The 27,974-nt window shown below is 53.0% G+C and overlaps 1 protein-coding gene across 3 annotated transcripts in view; it reads right to left on the minus strand.

Annotated features, from left to right (window-relative positions):
• COL27A1 (collagen type XXVII alpha 1 chain) overlaps window positions 1-27,974 on the minus strand; it is a 2,221,286-nt gene that overhangs the window by 335,271 nt on the left and 1,858,041 nt on the right. For all 3 annotated transcript variants that reach the window (XM_085614179.1, XM_085614180.1, XM_085614178.1), the window contains exon 53: window positions 2,873-2,908. In XM_085614179.1, the coding sequence (XP_085470305.1) occupies window positions 2,873-2,908 (36 nt within the window). The remainder of the gene's footprint in view (window positions 1-2,872; window positions 2,909-27,974) is intronic.

Here is a 27,974-nt window from a genome sequence, read left to right on the forward strand (position 1 = left end):
ATGCAGGGATGCATGGAGGTGCATGGAGGTGCAGGGATGCATGGAGGTGCAGGGATGCATGGAGGTGCAGGGTCCCATGTAGGTGCAGAGACGCATGGAGATGCAGGGATGCATGAAGGTGCAGGGATGCACCGAGATGCAGGGATGCATGGAGGTGCAGGGATGCATGGAGGTGCAAGGACGCATGGAGGTGCAGGGACCCATGAAGGTGCAGGGACCCGTGGAGGTGCGGGGACATGTGGAGGTGCGGGGGACGCATGTAGGTGCGGGGGCGCATGTAGGTGCAGGGCCGTATGGAGGTGCAGGGGCCCGTGGAGGTGCGGGGATGCATGGAGGTGCGGGATGCATGGAGTTGTGGGGACGCATGGAGGTGCGGAGACGCATGGAGGTGCGGGGACGCGTGGAGGTGCGGGTGACGCGTGGAGTTGTGGGGACATGTGGAGGTGCAGGGACCCGTGGAGGTGCGGGACGCATGGAGGTGCGGGATGCATGGAGTTGTGGGGACGCATGGAGGTGCGGAGACGCATGGAGGTGCGGGGACGCGTGGAGGTGCGGGTGACGCGTGGAGTTGTGGGGACATGTGGAGGTGCAGGGACCCGTGGAGGTGCGGGACGCATGGAGGTGCGGGGACGCATGGAGGTGCGATGGAGGTGCGGGGACGCGTAGAGGTGTGGGGACGCATGGAGGTGCGGGGACGCGTGGAGGTGCGGGGATGCGTGGAGGTGTGGGGACCCGTGGAGGTGCGGGGACCCATGGAGGTGCTGGGACCCGTGGAGGTGCAGGGACGCATGGAGGTGAGAGGACGCATGGAGGTGCGGGGACTCATGGAGGTGTTGGTACGCGTGGAGGTGCAGGGATGCGTGGAGGTGCGGGGATGCCTGGAGGTGTGGGACGAGTAGAGGTGTGGGGACGAATGGAGGTGTGGGGACGCGTGGAGGTGCAGGGACCTGTGGATGTGCGGGGACCCATGGAGGTGCGGGGACGTATGGAGGTGTGGGGACGCGTGTAGAAGCAGGGACCCATGTAGGTGCAGAGACGCATGGAGATGTAGGGACACATGGAGGTGCAGGGATGCATGAAGGTGCAGGGACGCACCGAGATGCAGAGATGCATGGAGGTGCAGGGATGCATGGAGGTGCAGGGACGCATGGAGGTGATGGAGGTGCAGGGACCCATGAAGGTGCAGGGACCCGTGGAGGTGCGGGGAAACGTGGAGTTGCGGGCACGCATGGAGGTGCAGGGGCCCGTGGAGGTGCGGGGATGCATGGAGGTGCGGAGATGCATAGAGTTGTGGGGATGCGTGGAGGTGCGGAGACGCATGGAGGTGCAGGGATGCGCAGAGGTGCCGGGACGCGTGGAGGTGCGGGTGACACGTGGAGGTGCGGGTGACACATGGAGGTGCGGGTGACGCGTGGAGGTGCGGGGACATGTGGAGGTGCAGGGACACGTGGAGGTGCGGGGACGCATAGAGGTGCGGGGACGCATGGAGATGCGATGGAGGTGCGGGGACGCGTAGAGGTGTGGAGACGCATGGAGGTGCGGGGACGTGTGGAGGTGTGGGGATGCGTAGAGGTGTGGGGACACGTGGAGGTGTGGGGACGCGTGAAGGTGCAGGGACTCGTGTAGAAGCAGGGACCCATGTAGGTGCAGAGATGCATGGAGATGTAGGGATGCATGGAGGTGCAGGGACGCACCGAGATGCAGGGATGCATGGAGGTGCAGGGACCCGTGGAGTTGCGGAGACGCGTGGAGGTGCGTGGACGCGTGTAGGTGCAGGGACACGTGGCGGTGCAGGGGCGCATGAAGGTGCAGGGACGCATGAAGGTTCAGGGACGCACTGAGATGCAGTGACGCATGGAGGTGCAGGGACACATGAAGGTGCAGGGACGCACCAAGATGCAGAGATGCATGGAGGTGCATGGACCCATGGAGGTGCAGGGACCCATGGAGGTGCGGGGACACGTGGAGGAGTGGGGACGCGTGGAGGTGCGGGGACACGTGGAGGTGCGGGGATGCGTGGAGGTGCAGGGATGCATGGAGGTGCAGGGATGCGTGGAGGTGCAGGGACGCATGGAGGTGCAGGGACGCGTGGAGGTGCGGGACGTGTGGAGGTGCAGGGACGCGTGGAGGTGCAGGGACATGTGGAGGTGCAGGGATCCGTTGAGGTGCAGGGACACATGGAGGTGCAGGGACGCATGAAGGTGCAGGGATGCATAGAGGTGCAGGGACGCAGCGAGATGCAGGGATGCATGGAGGTGCAGGGATGCGTGGAGGTGCGGGAACGCGTGGAGGTGCGGGGACGCAGCGAGATGCAGGGATGCATGGAGGAGCAGGGAGGTGCAGGGACTCAGCGAGATGCAGGTATGCATGGAGGTGCAGGGACGCGTGGAGGTGCTGCTTACACACAAGTAACACCTAAAAGACCTACCGAGCAGGTACCTTGTGAGATTGTTTTTAAGGAAGTCTCCCCTTGTGCAGCCTTGCCTCCTCAGCGATCGCATGGTGCTAGAACTGCAGGGTTTGCACCCAGAAGCCCCTAAATTAAACCCTTATTGTCGGATCGACTAAGCATTCTTTCTTTGGCACTTTGATCTCTTCAAATACCATGTTTTATTTAATATAAAACAGTACACTCGCAGATTCGTATGTATGGATATCTGAATAGTAATCAGTTTTTTCTCCACTACCACATTTGGCTTGACTAACACAAGACCAGTGGCAACAGGGCCGAATGACCCGAAAAGATTCATTTCCAATCTGTTTTTATCTGTTTTACTACCGATTTGTCTGTAACGATTTTAATACATTTTATGCAAACAACATAGTCATTTCATCAATACCTGCAGGTCTCAGAAGTAAAAGGTGAACTCACCGTCTCGCCATGGCTCCCTTTGTCTCCTTTTGGGCCCTGAAAATATATGAGAGAGATTGGTTAGTGTCAGAGACCAACGACCCTCGAGACAAACACGCCTGTGAGGTGGGCTTTTGGCATCTGTGTCACTTTCAGGGCCTGTCCGCTCTGCCCTTCGGGTCTCTGAGCTCCCAGGGACCCCCCCGTCCTCTCTGCCCTTTGGGTCACTGAGCTCCCAGGGACCCCCCCTCCCCCGTCCGCTCTGCCCTTTGGGTCTCTGAACTCCCAGGTGCCCAGGGACCCCCCGTCCGCTCTGCCCTTTGGGTCTCTGAGCTCCCAGGGACCCCCGTCAGCTCTGCCCTTTGGGTCTCTGAGCTCCCAGGTGCCCAGGGACCCACCCCCGTCCGCTCTCTCCTTTGGGTCTCTGAGCTCCCAGGCACCCCCCTGCCCCCTCTGCCCCTTGGGTCTCTGAGCTCCAAGGCACCCCCCCTCCCTGTCCGCTCTGCCCTTTGGGTCTCTGAGCTCCCAGGTGCCCAGGGACCCCCGTCCTCTCTGCCCTTTGGGCCTCTGAGCTCCCAGGTGCCAAGGGACCCCCCACCCCCCATCCTCTCTGCCCTTCGGGTCACTGAGCTCCCAGGTGCCCACTGCCCAGGGACCCCCGTCCGCTCTGTCCTTCGGGTCACAGAGCTCCCAGGGACCCCCCCGTCTGCTCTGCCCTTTGGGTCTCTGAGCTCCCAGGTGCCCAGGGACCCACCCCCCTCTCTGCCCTTCGGGTCACTGAGCTCCCAGGGACCCCCCCCCCCCCCCCGGTCCGCTCTGCCATTTGGGTCTCTGGGCTCCCAGGTGCCCAGGGACCCCCACCCGTCCTCTCTGTCCTTCGGGCCACTGAGCTCCTAGGGACCCCCCGTCCGCTCTGCCCTTTGGGTCTCTGATCTCTCAGGTGCCCAGGGTCCCCCTTCTCCGCTCTGCCGTTCGGGTTTCTGAGATCCCAGGGATCCCCGTCCACACTGCCGTTCGGATCTCTGAGCTCCCCGGTGCCCAGGGACCCCCTGTCCCCCCGTCCGCTCTGCCCTTCCGGTCTCTGAGCTCCCAGGTGCCCAGGGCTCCTCCACACTGCAGGGACCCCCCCCCCCCTGGCCGCTTTGCCCTTTGGGTTGCTGAGCTCCCAGGTGCCCACGACCCCCGTCCGCTCTGCCCTTTGGGTCTCTGAGCTCCCAGGTGCCCAGAGACCCCACTGTTATCTCTGCGCTTCGGGTCTCTGAGCGTCCAGGGACCCCCCCCCCCATCCGCTCTGTACATTGGGTCTTTGAGCTCCCAGGTGCCCAGGGTCCCCGCCGTCCGCTCTGCCCTTCGGGTCTCTGAGCTCCCAGGTGCCCAAGGCTCCTCCACACTGCAGGGAAACCCCGTCTGCTCTGCCCTTCAGGTCTCTCAGCTCCCAGGTGCCCAGGGCTCCTCCACAACGCAGGCACCCCCCATCCTGCCACTGGCAGCGGGGCAAATTTTCCCTAACGGGAGCATCTTGTCTGGCAATAACCTCCTTATCATGCAGCCCCTTCAGGTCTGCCTCACAAGTGTCACCTCACTGAAAAAGAGAATTATCATTGGTAACAATATTTCTGGTGGATGCAAAATCTTTTCACAGATTCCTCGCCTTAAGAAAATCCTTTCAGGTGTCAGAATAAGTCCAGAAAACCTTTCCCCAGAGATAGGAGTCCAGTGCTGCCAGGCGGCTTTTACTGCGACAGATGACACTGCAGTATATAAGTCAAGAGGGGCGACAGAGTGCACACCATTATTTTCACTTGTTGTTCTGTTTTATCTTTTCTTTTCATTACGTTTTAGAGGTTTCGTACACACAGTCTAATATATAGTGCTTTTAATTTACAGAGAACCCCTGACGAAGGGCCAAAATAAAGGCCCGAAATGCATTGGGTTAACAAAGATCAATCACTTGAGAACAACTTACATACAATCCATGCTGTAAAATAAGGCCCGGATCGGCATGTTTGCAGCATTAAGGTTATAAAGAAAATGTAAGCGTCTGTCATGTGGCAAAAGAACAAGATTAACGAAAAGTTATGGATGAAAAGAAAAAATGAGAATAAAAATAACTTGTGAAATCTAATGAATTTGTGGCATTTGAATATGCAACGAGGGAGCTGTGTGTCCGTCACTGGGGCCTACCAGGCTCCAGTTTACAAAGGATTATGTTATACAACACGTTGCTTAGGGCTGACCACGCATACGGGCTTGCCCGCAAATTAAAGTAATGAAAAGAAAAGATAAAACAGAACAACAAGTGAAAATAACGGTGTGCACTCTGTCGCCCCTCTTGACTTGGAATATTTCACGGACTGCCCACTAGACGAGTTGCACCCATGGATTGTAAGAAATAATTCAATAAGCATCAATGGCCATATGAGAGACATTCAAAACATTGTTCTCTAAAAGTGGATTTTACGCACAAATTTTAAGCACTTGATGGACTATGGAATTATAATCGCGTTTAACTACATGTCTTAAAGATTGAGAGTGTGAACATGCATTTTTTATTGCAATTATCAACTTACGTTTATACATGAAATTCGTATACACATGAAATGCGGGTTATTACATAATTGACATCATTTATGACATTTATGGGAGGGCGGGGCAATTAAGTAGATACTGAAATAGTTTGCAGGTATAAAGTTTGGGATAGAGGCACACAGATGAGTCTTATCAATCACAACGGAACATGAAGGTAATTAGAAGCAGTGAATCATGGGACTTGTAGGCTGATAGAGGAAGATAGAGATCGTGATTGGTTGCATGAGGTGCAATAGGATCAGCACAGAGGGCGGAACCAAAGGGCGGGGAAAGATCACAGGTGTTTAAGTAGCAACGTGCAACTTGGGTTCAGGATTATGGAGACAGAGAAAACGTTGGAAAGGTGACGATCAGGATTGATGTTGCAGGTACGATTTAGTGCAGATTATCACTTGCTATAGGCTAACACATTAGTAGGAAGATGGTTTGTTCGTTCTTTTACAAGTTCATAAATCGAAGAGTGTAGATTTAGGAGATTAAAGTAAAAAATGAACGTAGTTGAATATGTGGGGGAAAGGCAGTGACTTAATCTACTTAGTAATAGCGTTTGGCTATGATATTTGTGGGAAGATGTTGATTATGGGGAGAAGTGTATAAACTTTCCAATATCGAGAGTTTAATTGAACACGTTTTAGAGGTTTCGTACACACAGTCTAATATAATGCTTTTAATTTACAGAGAACCCCTGACGAAGGGCCAATATAAAGGCCCAAAAAGCATTGGGTTAACAAAGATCAATCACTTGAGAACAACTTACATACAATCCATGCTGTAAAATAAGGCCCGGATCGGCATGTTTGCAGCATTAAGGTTATAAAGAAAATGTAAGCGTCTGTCATGTGGCAAAAGAACAAGATTAACGAAAAGTTATGGATGAAAAGAAAAAATGAGAATAAAAATAACTTGTGAAATCTAATGAATTTGTGGCATTTGAATATGCAACGAGGGAGCTGTGCATCCATCACTGGGGCCTACCAGGCTCCAGTTTACAAAGGACTGCAGTATATAAGGCATCAAGCGGTATTCTGGCAGCACTGAGGCCTTCGGGTCTCTGAGCTCCCAGGTGCCCAGGGCCTCCCCCCCCACCCGTCCGCTCTGCCCTTCGGTTCTCTGAGCTCCCAGGTGCCCAGGGACCCCCCCATCCGCTCTGTCCATTGGGTCTCTGAGCTCCCAGGTGCCCAGGCCCCCCGTCCGCTCTGCCCTTCGGGTCTCTGAGCTCCCAGGGACCCCCCCCCTCCCCGTCCGCTCTACCCTTTGGGTCTCTGTCCTCCCAGGGACCCCCCCGTCGGCTCTGCCCTTTGGGTCTCTGAGCTCCCAGGTGACCAGGGTCCCCCCCCCTCTCTGCCCTTCGGGTCACTGACCTCCCAGGGACCCCCTCCCCCAGTCCGCTCTGCCATTTGGGTCTCTGAGCTCCCAGGTGCCCAGGGGACCCCCACCAGTCCTCTCTGCCCTTCGGGTCACTGAGCTCCCAGGGTCCCCCCGTCTGCTCTGCCCTTTGGGTCTCTGATCTCCCAGGTGCCCAGGGAACCCCTTCTCCGCTCTGCCGTTCGGGTTTCTGAGCTCCCACGGACCCCCGTCCGCTCTGCCGTTCAGATCTCTGAGCTCCCAGGTGCCCAGGGACCCCCTGCCCCCCCGTCCGCTCTGCCCTTCCGGTCTCTGAGCTCCCAGGTGCCCAGGGCTCCTCCACACCGCAGGGACCCCCCCCCCAGCCGCTTTGCCCGTTGGGTCTCTGAGCTCCCAGGTGCCCACGACACCCGGCCGCTTTGCCCTTTGGGTCTCTGAGCTCCCAGGTGCCCACGACCCCCGGCCGCTTTGCCCTTTGGGTCTCTGAGCTCCCAGGTGCCCACGACCCCCGTCCGCTTTGCCCTTTGGGTCTCTGAGCTCCCAGGTGCCCAGAGACCCCCCTGTTAGTTCTGCTCTTCGGGTCTCTGAGCGCCCAGGGACCACTCCCATCCGCTCTGTCCATTGGGTCTCTGAGCTCCAAGGTGCCCAGGGTCCCCGCCGTCCGCTCTGCCCTTCAGGTCTCTGACATCCCAGGTGCCCAAGGCTCCTCCACACTGCAGGGAACCGCCGTCTGCTCTGCCCTTCAGGTCTCTCAGCTCCCAGGTGCCCAGGGCTCCTCCACATCGCAGGCACTCCCCATCCTGCCACTGGCAGATTTCCCCTAACGGGAGCATCTTTTCTGGCAATAACGAACAAGTTACTTACCTTTGGTAACGATGTATCTGTAAGAAACATTAGTTAGTTAGATTCCTCACCTTAGAATATCCCCAGGCGTCAGACTGGATCCGGAAGATTTTCGTCAGCAATACCCCTTGCGCGTCGCTAGGCGTCGTCTGCGGCTCCGCGTCCGTCGTCGGCGTCGTGCGCCGGAATGACGTCGTCGGAGTACTTAGACGCCGCCCTCGCGCGCTGACGTCAGTTCTTGTACATAGCCTTCCGCGCCAGGAACGCAGAGCCATGCAAGAGACCGACACTGGTGCCAAAAAATTCTAGGGCCCTGAAAGGGATAGCCTTAACCCTAGATGTCAGTTCGCAGAACGGGGAGGATGGGTGGGTCGGTGAGGAATCTAACTAACTAATGTTTCTTACAGATACATCGTTGTGAGAAGTTGGCCTGATGTATGATGTCACTAGTTCTAGTGTACACCCTATATCAGTCCAAACAACCCTTATGGTGATTAGTTGTAAAGTCAACCTTATAGATCAGCTATCCTAGTGGTAGCATGGACAAGAGCAGTCTTAGGCTAAACTCTGAATGGCATGTGAAGCCAGCTGTGATACCATATATAATCCCTTGAATACCAAATGAAAGGACACCACAACAGATATATATATAAAATAAAGTGTATTTATTCTAGTCAAACCCTCAGCACTCTTTATGAGATTCGAGGTAAGTACAACACAGTCTTATTTAAGCATACATTAAGTCACACAGGTAAGTAATACAGTTAGGCCCTAGGGGCCACGCAAACCATATACTAAAGAAGTGGTATAAGGACCACTGTCACGGAAATAGAATAGGCCTAGGCGTAGGGAATCGCTGGGGCTACACTGCACTACCAACAGTTAGGAAGTGGGAGGCCCACGGGATTCAGGTGCAGAGTGGAAACACTCACGCGTAATGCGTATAGTCGATAGAAATAGTACAGTTTTGAAATAAGCAGTTTAAGGACACTTCTGAAGCAACTAGAGAGTCGAGACTCGGAAACTAGACCCTAGGATAGTCACTACCCTTGTGAGCACCGAAGTACCCAAGTTACCTAGCCCACGGGCTGCGGGTGCATAGGTGTGAACTTGCGTCGGGTTTCGTCGTGGACTTCTATGGATGCCTGAAGGAAAGTTGCTGACAGGCAGTCAGTGAAGAGTGTCCGGTGGATCCCAAGGCCGGGATCAAGAAGGAAGGGTACCTGCAAGCAGAAGGGACAGAGTCAAGGTCACTAGCCAGTGACCACGTGGAACCAGGAGGGAACCAGGCGATGTCGTGAAGATTGCAGGTGAAGGGTGAAGCTTGTCGCTGCAGCCACGGGTACCAGGAGACATCGAGGACGACCAGGACCAGGAGGCGAGCTGTCCCACGAAGGCTCTTGCTGTCGGCGGCGTCGAAGTCGAACTAGGACTCACCAAGCCTTGGCAAGCGGAACCCAGGAAGAACGGAGGACTTGCTTCTGGTGCAGACCAGGAAGGTCTGGGGTGCTTCTCTTTTGCAAAGAAGCGGGAGCCAGTCTGGAGGAGCCAAACCAGCAGTGAAGATTTCAAGGTGTGTCGTCACAAAGGCCGCTAGCCAACGGGCAAGCAACCGGACAGACGCGGCAAGCAGGAAAATGCAGGAGGGCCCCACGCAGGACTCGTGGAGTGTGGGGGGCTGATCTTCGGTGCGGATGGTGCTTGGGGTTGGGGCTTCTCAATCCCCGGTGCACAACTTCGAGGGTGCCTCAGAAGCTGCGCTGGAAGATACTCGCCACTTTTCCCAGGTAGCTGGTCCCACGTCTCTCGTCGCCTCCACGGATCTCAGCTCGGCTGTGGATGTGGATGTGGATCAGGGTCGGAGAAGTCTGGAAGTCAAGGCTCTGGTCGGGCTCTGCAGTCGGTCCCTCGTAGAACTTCAGCAAAGCAAAGGGTAGTCTCTTGATGGTGCCTGTTTGCACAGGGTAGCCACTCCTTGGCCACAAGGGAGATTCTTCAGTCTTCTTCTTTCGTCGAATGTCGAAGGTCCAGAGTTTCTGTTCAAGTTGCAGGTTCAGGATAATCTAATCTCCTGAGCCCCAGCTACCACTCTTATCCAAATCTGGGGGGCTGGGTTGCCTGCTAGGTCACGCCTTATGGGTGGGACCTGGGAGGGGGGTGGTTACACCCCCTTCCCTATGTCCAGTTTCGCGCCAGGACTGGTGCTGGAGTGCCCCAGCACCGGTTTGAACTGGACTATGCATGGAGCACCTTGTGTGCCCCAGGCAGTGTCTCGTTTCATTCATCCCTCCCTGCCCCAATACACTAAAGCCTGTCTGGGGTGGTGCTCGCACCTCCCAAGGCAGGAAACCTATTGTCCAAGCCTCCCTTGCCGGGATCACTCCCAGCAGCAGGAGGTCAGACTTGTGTCGTGGCAGCAGCATCCATTTTGTGATGCTGGGGCTCTGGTTAACTTTAACCGGGTAAGTAGGTTACAACATGTCTTCTCCCTCTAGAAGGGAGGGATAATATCCTCATCCCCAGAAATGGGATGGGGGTATTATTCCAAAGTGTTAGACACCTTACACGACATGTTTTGATAAAGCCAAACCATAGTTACCATAACCGTTTGAGATTATAAGGCACTTTAAGAGTATATGGTAGGCTATATCATAGCTATAAGGACATGGTTCCGAAAGCTGCAGACAGGCTCAGCTCATGCTAGGGCACCATCTCACATGTTACCAAGCACTCTGCCTCCAGGGTTGTTAAGGCCTGCCATAGGAGTGGCTGATAGGTACACATGTGTCTATATGTAAGATAGGTATAGGAATACTACACCTAAGCAAGGGGTGATTACACGACCTTGCCCCAGCTGAGTGATCAGCCAGTTGTGTCATAATGGAAGGCCAGGCCAGGGGTTGCATAATACATGCTGCAGCCCCTGGTAGGCCTAGGGTACACCTATGCCCTGGGTACCTAAGGTACACTGTACAGGGGCCAATAAGGTGATCCTATCCAAATGGGTTATGCACCTAAAGTACATAGTATAAATTTAGAGAGAGAACAGCAGGGCTGTGGGTCTGATTAGCAGGCCCACAGCCACATCTAAGTCGAAAACCAGTAAAGCAAAAGCAAAAAGTGGGGGTGAACATAGAAAGCAGACCCTACTCTCCTACACCCCCCCACCCCCAAACTTAGGGACATTAAACTAACTTTGACTAGTTGAGTCTTCATGTTCTAAGTGGAAATATCTGGAGAGTCCATCTGCATTGGCATGGTCAGTCCCAGGTCTATGTTCCACTGTGAAGTCCATCCCCTGTAGGGAAATGGACCACCTAAGAAGTTTGGGATTTTCACCCTTCATCTGATTTAGCCACAAGAGGGGCTTATGGTCTGTCTGAATCTTGAAGTGAGTGCCAAACAAGTATGGCCTCAGCTTCTTCAGGGCCCAAACCACAGCAAAGGCCTCCCTCTCAATAGCTGACCAACGTTTCTCTTTAGTGGTCAGCCTTCTACTAATAAAAGCAATGGGCTGGTCTTGACCATCTACATTCAGTTGTGAAAGAACAGCTCACACACCCAACTCAGAAGCATCTGTCTGGACAATGAACTCTTTGGAGTAGTCTGGACTTTTCAGAATAGGTGCACTGCACATGGCCTGCTTCAGGTCATCAAATGCTTTTTGACAGCTTACTGTCCACTGAACTTTCTTTGGCATCTTCTTGGAGGTCAAGTCATTAAGTGGTGTCACAATAGACCCATAGTTCTTAACAAACTTTCTGTAGTACCCAGTCAGGCCCAAGAAAGCTCTGACCTGAGTCTGGGTAGTTGGAGGAGTCCAGTCCTTTATGGTCTGGATCTTGCTCTCCAGTGGTTGAACCTGACCCCCACCAACTAGGTGGCCCAGGTATACAACCTTGCTCTGCCCTATCTGGCACTTAGTGGCCTTGATAGTGAGGCCTGCCTTTTGCAGGGCCTCTAAAACATTCCTCAGGTGGACCAGGTGATCCTCCCAGGTGGAGCTAAAGACAGCAATATCATCAAGATAAGCTGCACAGTAATCATCCAACCCAGTAAGGACTTGATTCACCAACCTTTGGAAAGTGGCAGGTGCATTCTTCAAACCAAAGGGCATTACCACAAATTGATAATGTCCTCCTGGGGTCGAGAAAGCAGTTTTGGCCTTTGCATTCTCAGCTAGTCTGATTTGCCAGTAGCCTGCTGTCAGGTCAAATGTGCTCAAAAACTTAGCAGCTGCCAGTCTGTCAATGAGCTTATCTGCCCTAGGTATTGGGTGGGCATCTGTCCTAGTGACAGCATTGAGACCTCTGTAATCCACGCAAAACCTCATCTCTCTCTTACCATCTTGGGTGTGAGGTTTTGGCACAAGAACTACAGGACTAGCCCAAGGGCTCTTTGAAGGTTCAATGACTCCCAGCTCCAACATCTTTTGTACCTCAACTTTTATGCAGTCCCTGACATGGTCAGGTTGCCTGTAGATTTTACTCTTCACAGGCAGACTGTCACCAGTGTCCACCTCATGGGTGCACCAGTTTGTCTGACTTGGGGTCAGAGAGAACATATGTCTGTAGGACTGCAGAACTTGCCTGCAGTCCTGTTGCTGATGATCAGTGAGGCTGTCAGAAAAGACCACACCATCAACTGAGCCATCATCAGGGTTCTGAGTCAACAGGTCTGGGAGAGGGTCACTCTCTTCCTCCTACCCCTCATCTGTAGCCATGAGTAAGCCCATGTCTGCCCTGTCAACATATGCCTTCAATCTGTTGACATGAAGCACCCTGTGGGGGCTTCTGGGAGTCCCAAGGTCCACCAAGTAGGTGACTTCTCCCTTTTTCTCAACAATAGTGTGGGGTCCAGACCATTTGTCTTGGAGTGCTGCTGGGGCCACTGGCTCCAACACCCACACTTTCTGCCCTGGCTGGTAAACAGTCAGCACAGCCTTTTGGTCATGCCAAGCTTTTTGGAGTTCTTGGCTTGCCTCAAGGTTTTTAGAAGCCTTCTTCATATACTCTGCCATCCTGGAGCGGAGGCCAAGTACATAATCCACTATGTCCAGTTTGGGTTGTCTGAGAGGTCTCTCCCATCCTTCCCTTACTAAACACAGGGGTCCCCTTACAGGATGCCCAAACAAAAGCTCAAAAGGGCTGTAGCCAACCCCCTTTTGTGGGACCTCTCTGTAAGCAAACAGAAGGCAGGGTAAAAGGATGTCCCATCTTCGCCTAAGCTTGTCTGGTAAACCTTTTATCATCCCTTTTAGGGTCTTGTTGAATCTCTCCACAAGCCCATTGCACTGTGGGTGATAGGGTGTAGTGAATTTGTAGTTAACACCACACTCCTTCCACATTGCAGTCAAATATCCTGACATGAAGTTGGCACCTCTGTCACACACAAGGGGTAATGGTAACCTGTAGCTTCTCTGTTATAATTACCTATTGTTTTATGAATGATCTTCATAATTAGAGATGAATTGGTTGGATATGTGACAAGGGTTTTTTTTTAACGTTCAGATGGAAATTGTATCACATGGTTTGGAAAAAGAGGGTATTTATTAATTTTTAACTTGTACCTGTAACCAGCCTTGATAAATTTGGTTGCTTTTATGGTATTTTTATATATCGTATAAAGTTCTATGAATGAATGAATAGGACGATTGACAGGTAGATGGGTGGGAGGAGTACACCTGGACTCTGAATAGGACTGTGCTCTGCCACCACAATGCCGGCTCCGCCCCCTGTGGAGCCCTGCACCCTGAATGAAGAAGCCTGCATCGCGTCAACAAAGTGCTTCAGAACTGGACTGAACTAGGCAAGGGCCCCCCTGGCCTGGGAGAACAAAAGAAATGTAGTATAAATGTAAGAGCCCTGCTCCTAAGAAACTAGATCCTGCTACAAGATGAACCTCTGCCTGAGGAGAAGGAACCGGGAAAGCTGTGGGAGGAGTACTGTCCCTGACCTGGGGGATTGGCCTGCAGTGGTTGCCCTGCTACTGAAGGAGAGGAGAAAGATTGCTGATAAACTTTGCTTCAACTTGTGCTGTTTAAGATCTCCAAGGGCTTGTGCTGAGCTTGCCCCCTTAATGAAGTCCCAGGACCAGTGGACTTCACCGCCGTGTGAGAGAGCAGGAAAACGGACCGTTTTCCCTGGAATCTGGAAGAGAACTGCTGCATTCGCTTCCCAAACGAAGCGTACTTCCCTGAAGCTTGCACCCGCTGTCCGGCCCGAACAACGTGATTGTGGCCCCTCTACGAGCCGTAGCTCGCACCGCAAAGGAGGGTCTCACCCCGCCTGAGCATCGTGACTATTGGCCCCTACGAGTCGCAACTCGCAACGTAACGGAAGGACTGTGACCGTACGGCTTCACCCCCCTAACAAACCTGTACGCACCTTCCCTCTTCTGTGGGGAAAGTCGTGGCGCGTGTGGTTATCCCGTGCATCTCCCCTGTGAGGAGCGTACGAGTGTTTGTGCCCTGCAGCGTGATCTTCAAGTTACCCATCACCAGCACGGCGCGAACGCCGCAACCCGCTGGAAAGTGCCCCCGGATGTCCGTCCCCTGAGCCTGCAACGCCCAAGGTCGCCGAGTACCATAGTACGCATCGCCAGGACGACCCTGCATTCGAGATCGCACTGACTGCTGCGCAGCCTTCGCGCCAACTCCCCAAAGAAAAAGGTACTGTGCCCGATCGCACCTCGAGGTGCACGCTCCCCCTTTGGAGCGCCCGCAGAGCGAGTGAGACCCGCTCCCCACCCGAACCAGGAACGAAGTGCACGGACCTTGTAACAATACGCTAAACTGAGAACTCTTTTTGCCAAGTAATATTGTGGGCCCGCTTACACGTTATTGGGTCTTGTGATAATCCTGAATTCTATAAACAAAGTATATTTTTGATACACCCAGTGTGGAGTCCATTTGTGGGGGTAACATTGGATTGTTGCATGTGATCACAAATGCTTAACCATTACGCCTAAGATAACGCCTTGTCTGCTCGCGCCAAGCTTCCTAGAGGGTGAGCAGGGGTTATTGTTAGAGTGTACCCCCCTTTCCCTGACTGGAAGAAGGACCCCCTGTTTGTCCCAGGTACTCACCTGTGTCACCCAGGGAATCTGGATTCTAACATTGGTGGTCAGCGGTGAGGATTCTGAATTTGCATTTGTGATTTATGTACAGTAATTTTTTGTGAAACACCACATAGTGAGTTCAGACCCATAACGTAGCCACATAGATAGATATGTAGATAGCTAAATACCGGTCGGTAACGGCCGAAAATCTGTAATTTTCCCGTTACCGACCGGTATTTAGCCCTTTCCTAATGTAGGAGGCAGGTTTTAAGGATTCGGTAATTTACCGAATCGGTATTTTAAGAAATCGGTAAAATACAGAATCGGTAAATTACTGAATCCTTAAATCCTATGTAGGGAGCACTCAAGTGAGTGCATTTGTGGTTTAAGGATTGGTTATTTACCACCAACTACAAGTTGATGGTAAATACCGAATACCTTTTCAAAAGCAATTTTGTGCTTTTTTAAAAGTGCCATGTGGCAGACATACATGCCCTTAGGGCATGTATGTGCGCCACATGTGCACACATGCACGATTCAGGGGTGCAACAGGGTGTCAATGTGTCACCCTGCCACCCTTGAATATGCTCCCCCTATTACTGATTCGGTATTTACCGAATTGGTAATAGTGAATGGCTTCCCATACATTCCTATGGGCCTCCAGGCCCATAGGAATGAATGGGAAGGTATGCCTTATTACCGATTCGGTAAATACCGACTCGGTAATAACGAATATTACTGATTTGGTAACATTTACCGATTTTTTTAACTACATTCTATTTACCGATTCTTAAATACCGAATCGGTAAAATTCGGTATTTAGGAATCGGTAAATAGAAATTACCTACATATGGCCCATACTTGCTTACATTTTCGTTTTGCCGGAAATCACTTGTTGGAAGAAATCATGCCTGATTCAGTCGTTGTGGAGAGAGCAGAATCTGTAGTCTCTGACATTGAAGGTATTGAATGGGAAGAAGAGAGACTAGAGAGCTACCCCAAGACCCAGCTGAAGGGCTTCTGCAGGAAGTTCAAAGTCCCCACTGTTGGATGTAAGCTCAAGGCAGATCTACTCAAGGCGCTGAGGGCCTGGATTGAGTCAAGGGCTCCTGGAGATGTGGTAGTTGTTGAACCAGCAGAAAGCGTCCAGAGTTTTGGAAGAGGCCTGTCACCAGAAGAGTTGGCAGACAGAAAAGAAACCAGGATGCATGAAATGGAGATGGCAAAACTTAAATTGAGTGTTCAACTGGAGCTAGAAAGCAAAAAGCTGGCTCTGGAAGAGAGAAGAATCCAAATGGAGCATGAAATGAAGTTGAGGGAATTGGATCTGAAAGCTAAACGTTTAAAGTCCACTCCCTCTGGTGGCAGCACACCGTCAGTGCAGGCAGAATCAAGGGTGTACATACCCAAGGGTGTGGTTAAGGAATTTTTTAAGAATTATGACATAGGGCAGTGGTTCAAGGGCTATGAGGTAGCCATGTCTTCCCACCGGGTCCCTGAGAAAGATTGGGGAGCGAGGTTCTGGGGACAGTTCCTTAGTGAGGGGAGGGACACACTGCTAGACTTACCTTCAGATGTTTATAATTCTTATCCCCATATGAAGGCAGCATTGATGTCTAGGTATGGGTTGACCCCTGAGTTATATAGACAAAGGTTCAGGGGTTGCACTAAGATTCCTAACAGTACGTATGTGGAGTATGTGACTTTTTTTTGCAGAGCACTGGATGGTTGGGTGAAGGGTAGCAAGGTTGATGATTTTCAAGGGCTTCTTGATTTAATGGCTTGGGAGCACTTGTCCAGTAATTGTTTTCCTGAGCTACGCCAACACCTGATTGATAGTAAGCTGACTAACCCTAGGAAGCTTGCTGAGGAGGCGGACCGCTGGATCAGTACCAGGGTCCACAAGGTTCACGTGGGACATTCCGCCAAAGGTGGGCAGGGTCCCCAGCAGAAGAGTGGGGGGGGACAAGGGTAACCAGAGGGAGTTCCCAAAAAGACCCCAAAGTAATCCCCAAGGAAACCAAGGGAAAGGTTCTCAGCCTCCCCCACCCCAGAAACCGACCGGGGCCCGACAGGTCCTCCTGTTCAGAAGGGGCCCGTCAAATGTTACAAGTGTGGTAACATAGGGCATTATGCCTCTGATTTAAAATGTTCTTTGTTTGGTAAACCAGCACCCACTGGTGCTCCACCCCGGCAGGTGACTAGTGTAGCCTTGGGGGCGGAGATGGGTGTCCAAGGTGGGTGGGGTCCACAGAGATGTCCATTGTCTCATTAGGAGACTGTGAAGTGGTCCCCCAAACCGAGCTGCCTGATAATACTAAGAAGTACAGGCAATGGGTGACCATAAATGGCCATAGAGTGGAAGCTCTGAGAGATACAGGAGCCAGTGTGACAGCTGTCAAGTGTCACCTGGTGTCTCAAGAGCAGGTTGTCCCAGGAGCATTCTATCCAGTTGTTGCCGCTGACAACACAGAGAGTCACTGCAAGGTGGCTTAGGTTCCCTTTGAGTGGGGGGGTGTCTCTGGTACTCTTCAGGTAGCTGTGAGGCCCGCCATGCCTGTAGACTGTCTGTTAGGGAATGACTTGGAGAGCTCACCTTGGGCTAAGGTGGAATGGAGTGCTCACCTGGAGATGTTGGGTATGCCGGATTGGGCGTGTGTCACCAAACAGTCCATGGCAGCGAGTAGAGGTGCTCAAGAGGTCCTGGAGCCTGAGAGGGAGGCCCAGGGACCGGCCTTAGAGAGAAGGAGCAGGAGGCACGGGAAACCGGCCCCTAAAGTTCCCACGGTCCAGGAGGAAGCAAACCTTGAGGGGGATGCCCTGGAACCTACAGGGGAACAGATAGCTGAACTGGGACACCTGCCTGAGCTGACCCATTGGCAGCAGGAAGGGGGTCCCACCAGGGAGGACTTTTGCAAAGCACAGAAAGAATGCCCTTCTCTCGTGGGTATGCGGCAGCAGGCTGCAGACCAGGCCGCAGGTGATCAGTCTGGGTCACATTTCATTTACTGGGAGAACGACCTCCTGTATACAGAGCCTAAGGTTGCTGAGCCTGGGTCAGCCTGTGCGCTGGTGGTACCCCAGGACTTCAGAGCCTTCCTACTGGGGCTGGCTCACGATGTGCCATTGGCAGGGCATTTGGGGCAGGACAAGACCTTTGAAGGGCTTGTCACCCACTTTTATTGGCCTGAAATGCGCAGGAGTTCAGACACTCACTGCAGGACCTGCCAGACGTGCCAGGCAAGTGGGAAGAGTGGAAGGAAGCAGAAGGCTCCACTCCAACCATTCCCTGTGGTCGGTACCCCATTCCAGCAAGTGGGGATTGACATTGTAGGGCCACTGGACCCCAGGACAGCGATGGGCAATAGGTTCATCCTGGTCCTGGTGGACCATGCCACCTGGTACCCGGAAGCCATCCCTCTGAGGACAGTGACGGCCCCCGTGGTGGGACGTGCGCTGATGGGAATTTTCTCCCGAGTAGGATTCCCTCTAGAGGTGGTGTCTGACCGGGGTACCAATTTCATGTCCAAATACATGAAATCTCTTTGGCAAGAGTGTGGTGTAACCTACAAGTTCACCACACCGTACCACCCCCAAGGAAACGGGCTGGTTGAGAGATTCAACCGAACCCTCAAAGGCATGATAATGGGCCTAGAAGGACCCATGAGGCGTAAGTGGGACATCCTCTTACCATGCCTTCTCTTTGCTTACCGTGAGGTGCCACAGGAGTCTCTAGGGTTCAGCCCCTTTGAGCTCCTGTACGGCCACCCAGTGCGAGGACCTCTAAGTCTGGGAGCAATCTCCCAGGAAACCTCCCCAGAATGTATATAGTTACATGCTGGCCTTCAGGAATCAGACTAGGCGATTCAGGCAACTTGCTGAGGCAAATCTGGAAGCCAGCCAGGAGGAGATGAAGCGGTGGTACGACCAGAATGCCACTCTGGTAGAGCTTCAGCCTGGACAGAAGGAGTGGGTCCTGGCCCCCGTGGAGCCGTGTGCGCTCCAGGATAAGTGGACCGGTCCCTTTGAGGTTGTGGAGCGCAAGAGGCCTGTTACCTACGTGGTGGACCTGAAGTCTCCTAGGAACCCCTTAAGGGTCCTACATGTCAACCGCCTCAAGCCCCACTTGGAGAGGTCCCAAGTGGGCATGCTCTTGGCAACAGATGCTGGGATGGAAGAGGAGACCGAACCTCTTCCTGAACTCCTGTCGGTCCAGGAGCAAGATGGGTCAGTGGATGGTGTCATCCTCTATTCCGCCCTGACCCCTGAGCAACAGAATGATTGTTGCCAGCTGCTGGGACAATTTTCTGATCTGTTTTCCCTGGTTCCCGGTGTCACTGATTGGTGCGTCCATGATGTGGACACTGGGGATAGTACCCCCGTGAGGCACAAGGCCTACAGGGTGACTGACAGGGTGAGGGCCTGCATCAAGGAGGAGGTCTCCAAGATGTTTGCACTCGGGGTAATTGAGTCCTCCAGCAGTCCTTGGGCCAGCCCAGTGGTCTTGGTCCCAAAGGCTGCAGCGCCGGGAGCCACACCCGAACTCCGGTTCTGTGTGGACTACAGAGGACTCAATTCAGTCACCAGGACTGACGCACACCCCATCCCCAGAGCTGATGAGCTCATAGATCGGCTAGGGGCTGCCAACTACCTCAGCACGTTTGATTTAACGTCTGGGTACTGGCAGATCGCCTTGACCGATGGGGCCAAAGAGAGGTCAGCATTTTCCACCCCAGATGGGCACTACCAGTTCTGGGTTATGCCCTTTGGGATGAAGAATGCCCCTGCCGCCTTCCAGAGGTTGGTCAACCAGGTGTTGGTTGGACTGGATTCGTTCAGCGCAGCCTACCTGGACAACATCGCAGTGTTCAGCTCCACTTGGGAAGAACACCTGCGCCACCTCTGGGAAGTATTGATGGCGCTGCGCAAGGCAGGCCTCACGATCAAGGCGAGTAAGTGCCAGATCGGGCAGGGATCAGTGGTGTACTTGGGGCACCAGGTTGGGAGCGGCCAGGTGGCACCCCTTCAACCCAAGATAGAAACCATCCTGAATTGGGAGTCGCCCAAAACCCAGACAGAGGTGAGAGCCTTCCTAGGTCTCACCGGGTACTACAGGAGGTTTGTCAAGGGGTATGGCAACATCGTTGCCCCCTTGACAGCGCTGACTTCCAGGAAGCAGCCCAGGAAAGTGATTTGGACTGACACCTGTCAGAAAGCTTTTGAGGCCCTGAAAGCTGCTATGTGCACGGCGCCCGTGCTCTTGGCTCCCAACTTCTCCAAAGAGTTTATCGTTCAGACAGACGCTTCAGAGCATGGTGTGGGGGCTGTTCTTTCACAGATTAATGAAGAGGGCCTAGTTAACCTGTAGCCTTTCTTAGCAGGAGGTTACTTCCACGGGAACAAAGATGGAGTGCTATTGAGCGTGAGGCATTTGCTGTGGTCTGGGCGCTGAAGAAGCTAAGACCCTACCTGTTTGGGTCTCACTTCCGAGTTCAGACAGACCACAGGCCCGTCAGATGGATGATGCATATGAGGGGTGAGAATCTAAAGCTGTTGAGGTGGTCCATTTCCCTACAGGGTATGGATTTCACGGTGGAACATCGCCCTGGTACAGATTACGCCAATGCAGAGGGTCTGTCCAGATTTTTCCGCCTTAGTGATGAGGAACTCCCTGGGGTAGGGTAGTTCTCCCCACTTTTCAGCTGGAGGGGACACGTGTTAGACCTGGCACCTTGGCGTGATTCTCCCTTCCACTTTTTGTCGCTGTACCTCATGTGTTGTTATGGTGTTGGCCGCTCAGAGACTGTGCCACTGCCAACCAGTGCCACAGTGCAGGTGCTCCCTATGTAAAATGTATATGTTGGTTGGATTCCATGATTGGCTTATTTGGTTTACTATCAGACCCCAGTAAAGTGCACCAGGAGTGCCAGGGCGTGTAAATACAAATACCGCTGGTGGGCTCGCAGCACTGGTTGTGCCACCCACAGAAGCGGCCTGGTGAAATGTATCTAAGGTCTGCCATTGCAGAGCCTGCGTGCAGTCTGGTACTGACATGCTGACTGGGCAAGTGCACACACTTGCCAGTCCCTAAAACCTTCCCTTAACTTCATATTAGTCACCCCTATGGTAGGCCCCAGGGCAGGGTGCATTGCAAGCATAAGGTAGGACAAGCCCTGATGTGTGTGGCATGTCCTAATAGTGAATTACAGCCATTTTCGTTTTTCACTATTGTAAGGCTACCCTGTTCTCATAGGCCAGAATGGGCTGTTAAGATTGTTACATCCTATGATCCTAACAGGCCCAGGGAACATGGTAGAAAATCGAGTTTAGTATGCCTGAACTCAGAATAATAAGGTATACCTTTTAGTAAGGTTTATTTTAATATTGCCCGTTTGCAAATGCCGCTTTTAGAAAGCAGGCCTTTACTTGCCTAACCATTTCAGCCCGACTCTGCGTGATGTGTATCTGCTGTCTGGCTTGCGTGAGTGACAGGCCTGGGGAAACCCAGATGGGCAGGGCTAGGTAGCCTGATGGAGAATATTACGATTGGCAGGTAGATGGGTGGGAGGAGCGCACCTGGGCTCTGAATAGGACTGTGCTCTGCCACCACAATGCCGGCTCCGCCCCCTGTGGAGCGTCTGATGACTCTGCCCATCACCTTGAATGAAGCAGCCTGCATCGCGTAAACAAAGTGCTCCAGAACTGGACTGAACTAGGCAAGGGCCCCCCTAGCCTGGGAGAACAAAAGAAATGTAGTATAAATATAGGAGCCCTGCTCCTAAGAAATTAGATCCTGCTACAAGACGAACCTCTGCCTGAGGAGAAGGAACCAGGAAAGCTGTGGGAGGAATACTGTCCCTGACCTGGGGGATTGGCCTGCAGTGGTTGCCCTGCTACTGAAGGAGAGGAGAAAGATTGCTGATAAACTTTGCTTCAACTTGTGCTGTTTAAGATCTCCAAGGGCTTGTGCTGAGCTTGCCCCCTGAACGAAGTCCCAGGACCAGTGGACTTCACCGCCGTGTGAGAGAGCAGGAAAACGGACCGTTTTCCCTGGAATCTGGAAGAGAATCGCTGCATGCGCTTCCCAAACGAAGCGTACTTCCCTGAAGCTTGCACCCGCTGTCCGGCCCGAACAACGTGATTATCGCCCCTCTAGGAGCCATAGCTCGCACCGCAAAGGAGGGTCTCACCCCGCCTGAGCATCGTGACTATTGGCCCCTACGAGTCGCAACTCGCACCGTAACAGAAGGACTGTGACCGTACGGCTTCACCCCCCTAACGAACCACATCTGCCTGCGTACGCGCCTTCCCTCTGCTGTGGGGAAAGTCACGGCACGTGTGGTGATCCCATGTGTTTCCCCTGTGAGGAGCGTACGAGTGTTTGTGCCCTGCAGCGTGATCTTCAAGTTACCCATCACCGGCACGGCGCGAACGCCGCAACCCGCTGGAAAGTGCCCCCGGATGTCCGTCCTCTGAGCCTGCAACGCCCAAGGTCGCCGAGTACCGTTGTACGCATCGCCAGGTCGACCCTGCATCCGAGATCGCACTGACTGCTGCGCAGCCTTCGCGCCAACTCCCCAAAGATAAAGGTACTGTGCCCGATCGCACCTCGAGGTGCACGCTCCCCCTTTGGAGCGCCCGCAGAGCGAGTGAGACCCGCTCCCCACCCGAACCAGGAACGAAGTGCACGGACCTTGTAACAATATGCTGAACTGAGAACTCTTTTTGCCAAGTAATATTGTGGGCCCGCTTACACGTTATTGGGTCTTGTGATAATCCTGAATTCTATAAACAAAGTATATTTTTAATACACCCAGTGTGGAGTCCATTTGTGGGGGTAACATTGGGTTGTTGTGTGTGATCACAAATGCTTAACCATTACGCCTAAGATAACGCCTTGTCTGCTCGCGCCAAGCTACCTAGAGGGTGAGCAGGGGTTATTGTTAGAGTGTACCCCCCTTTCCCTGACTGGAAGAAGGACCCCCTGTTTGTCCCAGGTACTCACCTGTGTCACCCAGGGAATCTGGATTCTAACATTGGTGGTCAGCGGTGAGGATTCTGAATTTGCATTTGTGATTTATGTACAGCAATTTTTTGTGAAACACCACATAGTGAGTTCAGACCCATAACGTAGCCACATAGGGCCATATGTAGATAGCTAAATACCGGTCGGTAACGGCCGAAAATCGGTAATTTTCCCGTTACCAACCGGTATTTAGCCCTTTCCTAATGTAGGAGGCAGGTTTTAAGGATTCGGTTATTTACCGAATCGGTAAATTACCGAATCCTTAAATCCTATGTAGGGAGCACTCAAGTGAGTGCATTTTTGTTTTAAGGATTGGTTATTTACCACCAACTACAAGTTGATGGTAAATACCGAATACCTTTTCAAAAGCAATTTTGTGCTTTTTTTAAAGTGCCATGTGGCAGACATACATGCCCTTAGGGCATGTATGTGCGCCACATGTGCACACATGCACGATTCAGGGGTGCAACAGGGTGTCAATGTGACACCCTGCCACCCTTGAATATGCTCCCCCTATTACCGATTCGGTATTTACCGACTCGGTAATAGTGAATGGCTTCCCATTCATTCCTATGGGCCTCCAGGCCCATAGGAATGAATGGGAAGGTATGCCTTATTACCGATTCGGTAAATACCGAATCGGTAATAACTAATATTACCGAATCGGTAACATTTACCGATTTTTTTACCCACATTCTATTTACCGATTCTTAAATACCGAATCGGTAAAATTCGGTATTTAGGAATCGGTAAATAGAAATTACCTACATATGGCCCATACTTGTTTACATTTTCGTTTTGCCGGAAATCACTTGTTGGAAGAAATCATGCCTGATTCAGTCGTTGTGGAGAGAGCAGAATCTGTAGTCTCTGACATTGAAGGTATTGAATGGGAAGAAGAGAGACTAGAGAGCTACCCCAAGACCCAGCTGAAGGGCTTCTGCAGGAAGTTCAAAGTCCCCACTGTAGGATGTAAGCTCAAGGCAGATCTACTCAAGGCGCTGAGGGCCTGGATTGAGTCAAGGGCTCCTGGAGATGTGGTAGTTGTTGAACCAGCAGAAAGCGTCCAGAGTTTTGGAAGAGGCCTGTCACCAGAAGAGTTGGCAGACAGAAAAGAAACCAGGATGCATGAAATGGAGATGGCAAAACTTAAATTGAGTGTTCAACTGGAGCTGGAAAGCAAAAAGCTGGCTCTGGAAGGGAGAAAAATCCAAATGGAGCATGAAATGAAGTTGAGGGAATTGGATCTGAAAGCTAAACGTTTAAAGTCCACTCCCTCTGGTGGCAGCACACCGTCAGTGCAGGCAGAATCAAGGGTGTACATACCCAAGGGTGTGGTTAAGGAATTTTTTAAGAATGATGACATAGGGCAGTGGTTCAAGGGCTATGAGGTAGCCATGTCTTCCCACCGGGTCCCTGAGAAAGATTGGGGAGCGAGGTTCTGGGGACAGTTCCTTAGTGAGGGGAGGGACACACTGCTAGACTTACCTTCAGATGTTTATAATTCTTATCCCCATATAAAGGCAGCATTGATGTCTAGGTATGGGTTGACCTCTGAGTTATATAGACAAAGGTTCAGGGGTTGAACTAAAATTCCTAACAGTACGTATGTGGAGTATGTGACTTTTTTTTGCAGAGCACTGGATGGTTGGGTGAAGGGTAGCAAGGTTGATGATTTTCAAGGGCTTCTTGATTTAATGGCTTGGGAGCACTTGTCCAGTAATTGTTTTCCTGAGCTACGCCAACACCTGATTGATAGTAAGCTGACTAACCCTAGGAAGCTTGCTGAGGAGGCGGACCACTGGATCAGTACCAGGGTTCTCAAGGGTCACGTGAGACATTCTGCCAAAGGTGGGCAGGGTCCCCAGCAGAAGAGTGGGGGGGACAAGGGTAACCAGAGGGAGTTCCCAAAAAGACCCCAAAGTAATCCCCAAGGGAACCAAGGGAAAGGTTCTCAGCCTCCCCCACCCCAGAAACCGACCGGGGCCCGACAGGTCCTCCTGTTCAGAAGGGGCCCGTCAAATGTTACATGTGTGGTAACATAGGGCATTATGCCTCTGATTTAAAATGTCCTTTGTTTGGTAAACCAGCACCCACTGGTGCTCCACCCCGGCAGGTGACTAGTGTAGCCTTGGGGGCGGAGATGGGTGTCCAAGGTGGGTGGGGTCCCACAGAGATGTCTCTTGTCTCATTAGGAGACTGTGAATTGGTCCCCCAAACCCAGCTGCCTGAGAACACTAAGAAGTACAGGCAATGGGTGACCATAAATGGCCATAGAGTGGAAGCTCTGGGAGATACAGGAGCCAGTGTGACAGCTGTCAAGTGTCACCTGGTGTCTCAAGAGCAGGTTGTCCCTGGAGCATTCTATCCAGTTGTTGCCGCTGACAACACAGAGAGTCACTGCAAGGTGGCTCAGGTTCCCTTTGAGTGGGGGGGGGGGGTGTCTCTGGTACTCTTCAGGTAGCTGTGAGGCCCGTCATGCCTGTAGACTGTCTGTTAGGGAATGACTTGGAGAGCTCACCTTGGGCTAAGGTGGAGCGGAGTGCTCACCTGGAGATGTTGGGTATGCCGGATTGAGCGTGTGTCACCACACGGTCCATGGCAGCGAGTAGAGGTGCTCAAGAGGTCCTGGAGCCTGAGAGGGAGGCCCAGGGACCGGCCTTAGAGAGAAGGAGCAGGAGGCGCGGGAAACCGGCCCCTAAAGTTCCCACGGTCCAGGAAGAAGCAGACCTTGAGGGGGATGCCCTGGAACCTACAGGGGAACAGATAGCTGAACTGGGACACCTGCCTGAGCTGACCCATTGGCAGCAGGAAGGGGGTCCCACCAGGGAGGACTTTTGCAAAGCACAGAAAGAATGCCCTTCTCTCATGGGTATGCGGCAGCAGGCTGCAGACCAGGCCGCAGGTGATCAGTCTGGGTCACATTTCATTTACTGGGTGAACGACCTCCTGTATACAGAGCCTAAGCTTGCTGAGCCTGGGTCAGCCCGTGCGCTGGTGGTACCCCAGGACTTCAGAGCCTTCCTACTGGGGCTGGCTCATGATGTGCCATTGGCAGGGCTTTTGGGGCAGGACAAGACCTTTGAAAGGCTTGTCACCCACTTTTATTGGCCTGAAATGCGCAGGAGTTCAGACACTCACTGCAGGGCCTGCCAGACTTGCCAGGCAAGTGGGAAGAGTGGAAGGAAGCAGAAGGCTCCACTCCAATCATTCCCTGTGGTCGGTACCCCATTCCAGCGAGTGGGGATTGACATTGTAGGGCCACTGGACCCCAGGACATCGATGGGCAATATGTTCATCCTGCTCCTAGTGGACCATGCCACCCGGTACCCAGAAGCCATCCCTCTGAGGACAGTGACGGCCCCCGTGGTGGGACGTGCGCTGATGGGAATTTTCTCCCGAGTAGGATTCCCTCTAGAGGTGGTGTCTGACCGGGGTACCAATTTCATGTCCAAATACATGAAATCCCTTTGGCAAGAGTGTGGTGTAACCTACAAGTTCACCACACCTTACCACCCCCAAGGAAACGGGTTGGTTGAGAGATTCAACCGAACCCTCAAAGGCATGATAATGGGCCTAGAAGGACCCATGAGGCGTAAGTGGGACGTCCTCTTACCATGCCTTCTCTTTGCTTACCGTGAGGTGCCACAGAAGTCTCTAGGGTTCAGCCCCTTTGAGCTCCTGTACGGCCACCCAGTGTGAGGACCTCTAAGTCTGGTCAAGGAAGGCCGGGAGCAATCTCCCAGGAAACCTCCCCAGAATGTATATAGTTATATGCTGGCCTTCAGGAATCAGACTAGGCGATTCAGGCAACTTGCTGAGGCAAATCTGGAAGCCAGCCAGGAGGAGATGAAGCGGTGGTACGACCAGAATGCCACTCTGGTAGAGCTTCAGCCTGGACAGAAGGTGTGGGTCTTGGCCACCGTGGAGCCATGTGCGCTCCAGTATAAGTGGACCGGTCCCTTTGAGGTTGCGGAGCGCAAGAGGCCTGTTACCTACGTGGTGGACCTGAAGTCTCCTAGGAACCCCTTAAGGGTCCTACATGTCAACCGCCTCAAGCCCAACTTGGAGAGGTCCCAAGTGGGCATGCTCTTGGCAATAGATGCTGGGATGAAAGAGGAGACCAAACCTCTTCATGACCTCCTGTCGGTCCAGGAGCAAGATGGGTCAGTGGATGGTGTCATCCTCTATTCCGCCCTGACCCCTGAGCAACAGAATGATTGTCGCCAGCTGCTGGGACAATTTTCTGATCTGTTTTCCCTGGTTCCCGGTGTCACTGATTGGTGCATCCATGATGTGGACACTGGGGATAGTACCCCCGTGAGGCACAAGGCCTACAGGGTGACTGACAGGGTGAGGGCCTGCATCAAGGAGGAGGTCTCCCAGATATTTGCCCTCGGGGTAATTGAGTCCTCAAGCAGTCCTTGGGCCAGCCCAGGGGTCTTGGTCCCAAAGGCTGCAGCGCCGGGAGCCACACCCGAACTCCGGTTCTGTGTGGACTACAGAGGACTCAATTCGGTCACCAGGACTGACGCACACCCCATTCCCAGAGCTGATGAGATCATAGATCGGCTGCCAACTACCTCAGCATGTTTGATTTAACGTCTGGGTACTGGCAGATCGCCTTGACCGATGGGGCCAAAGAGAGATCAGCATTTTCCACCCCAGATGGGCACTACCAGTTCCGGGTTATGCCCTTAGGGATGAAGAATGCCCCTGCCACCTTCCAGAGGTTGGTCAACCAGGTGTTGGTTGGACTGGATTCGTTCTGTGCAGCCTACCTGGACGACATCGCAGTGTTCAGCTCCACTTGGGAAGAACACCTGCGCCACCTCTGGGGAGTGTTGATGGCGCTGCGCAAGGCAGGCCTCACGATCAAGGCGAGTAAGTGCCAGATCGGGCAGGGATCCGTGGTGTACTTGGGGCACCAGGTTGGGAGCGGCCAGGTGGCGCCCCTTCAACCCACGATAGAAACCATCCTGAATTGGGAGTCGCCCAAAACCCAGACAGAGGTGAGAGCCTTCCTAGGTCTCACCGGGTACTACAGGAGGTTTGTCAAGGGGTATGGCAACATTGTTGCCCGCTTGACAGCGCTGACTTCTAGGAAGCAGCCCAGGAAAGTGATTTGGACTGACACCTGTCAGAAAGCTTTTGAGGCCCTGAAAGCTGCTATGTGCACGGCGCCTGTGCTCTTGGCTCCCAACTTCTCCAAAGAGTTTATCGTTCAGACAGACGCTTCAGAGCATGGTGTGGGGGCTGTTC

The sequence above is a fragment of the Triturus cristatus genome, chromosome 1_2 (assembly GCF_964204655.1).
Source record: "Triturus cristatus chromosome 1_2, aTriCri1.1, whole genome shotgun sequence".
In the NCBI taxonomy this organism is placed as follows: domain Eukaryota; kingdom Metazoa; phylum Chordata; class Amphibia; order Caudata; family Salamandridae; genus Triturus; species Triturus cristatus.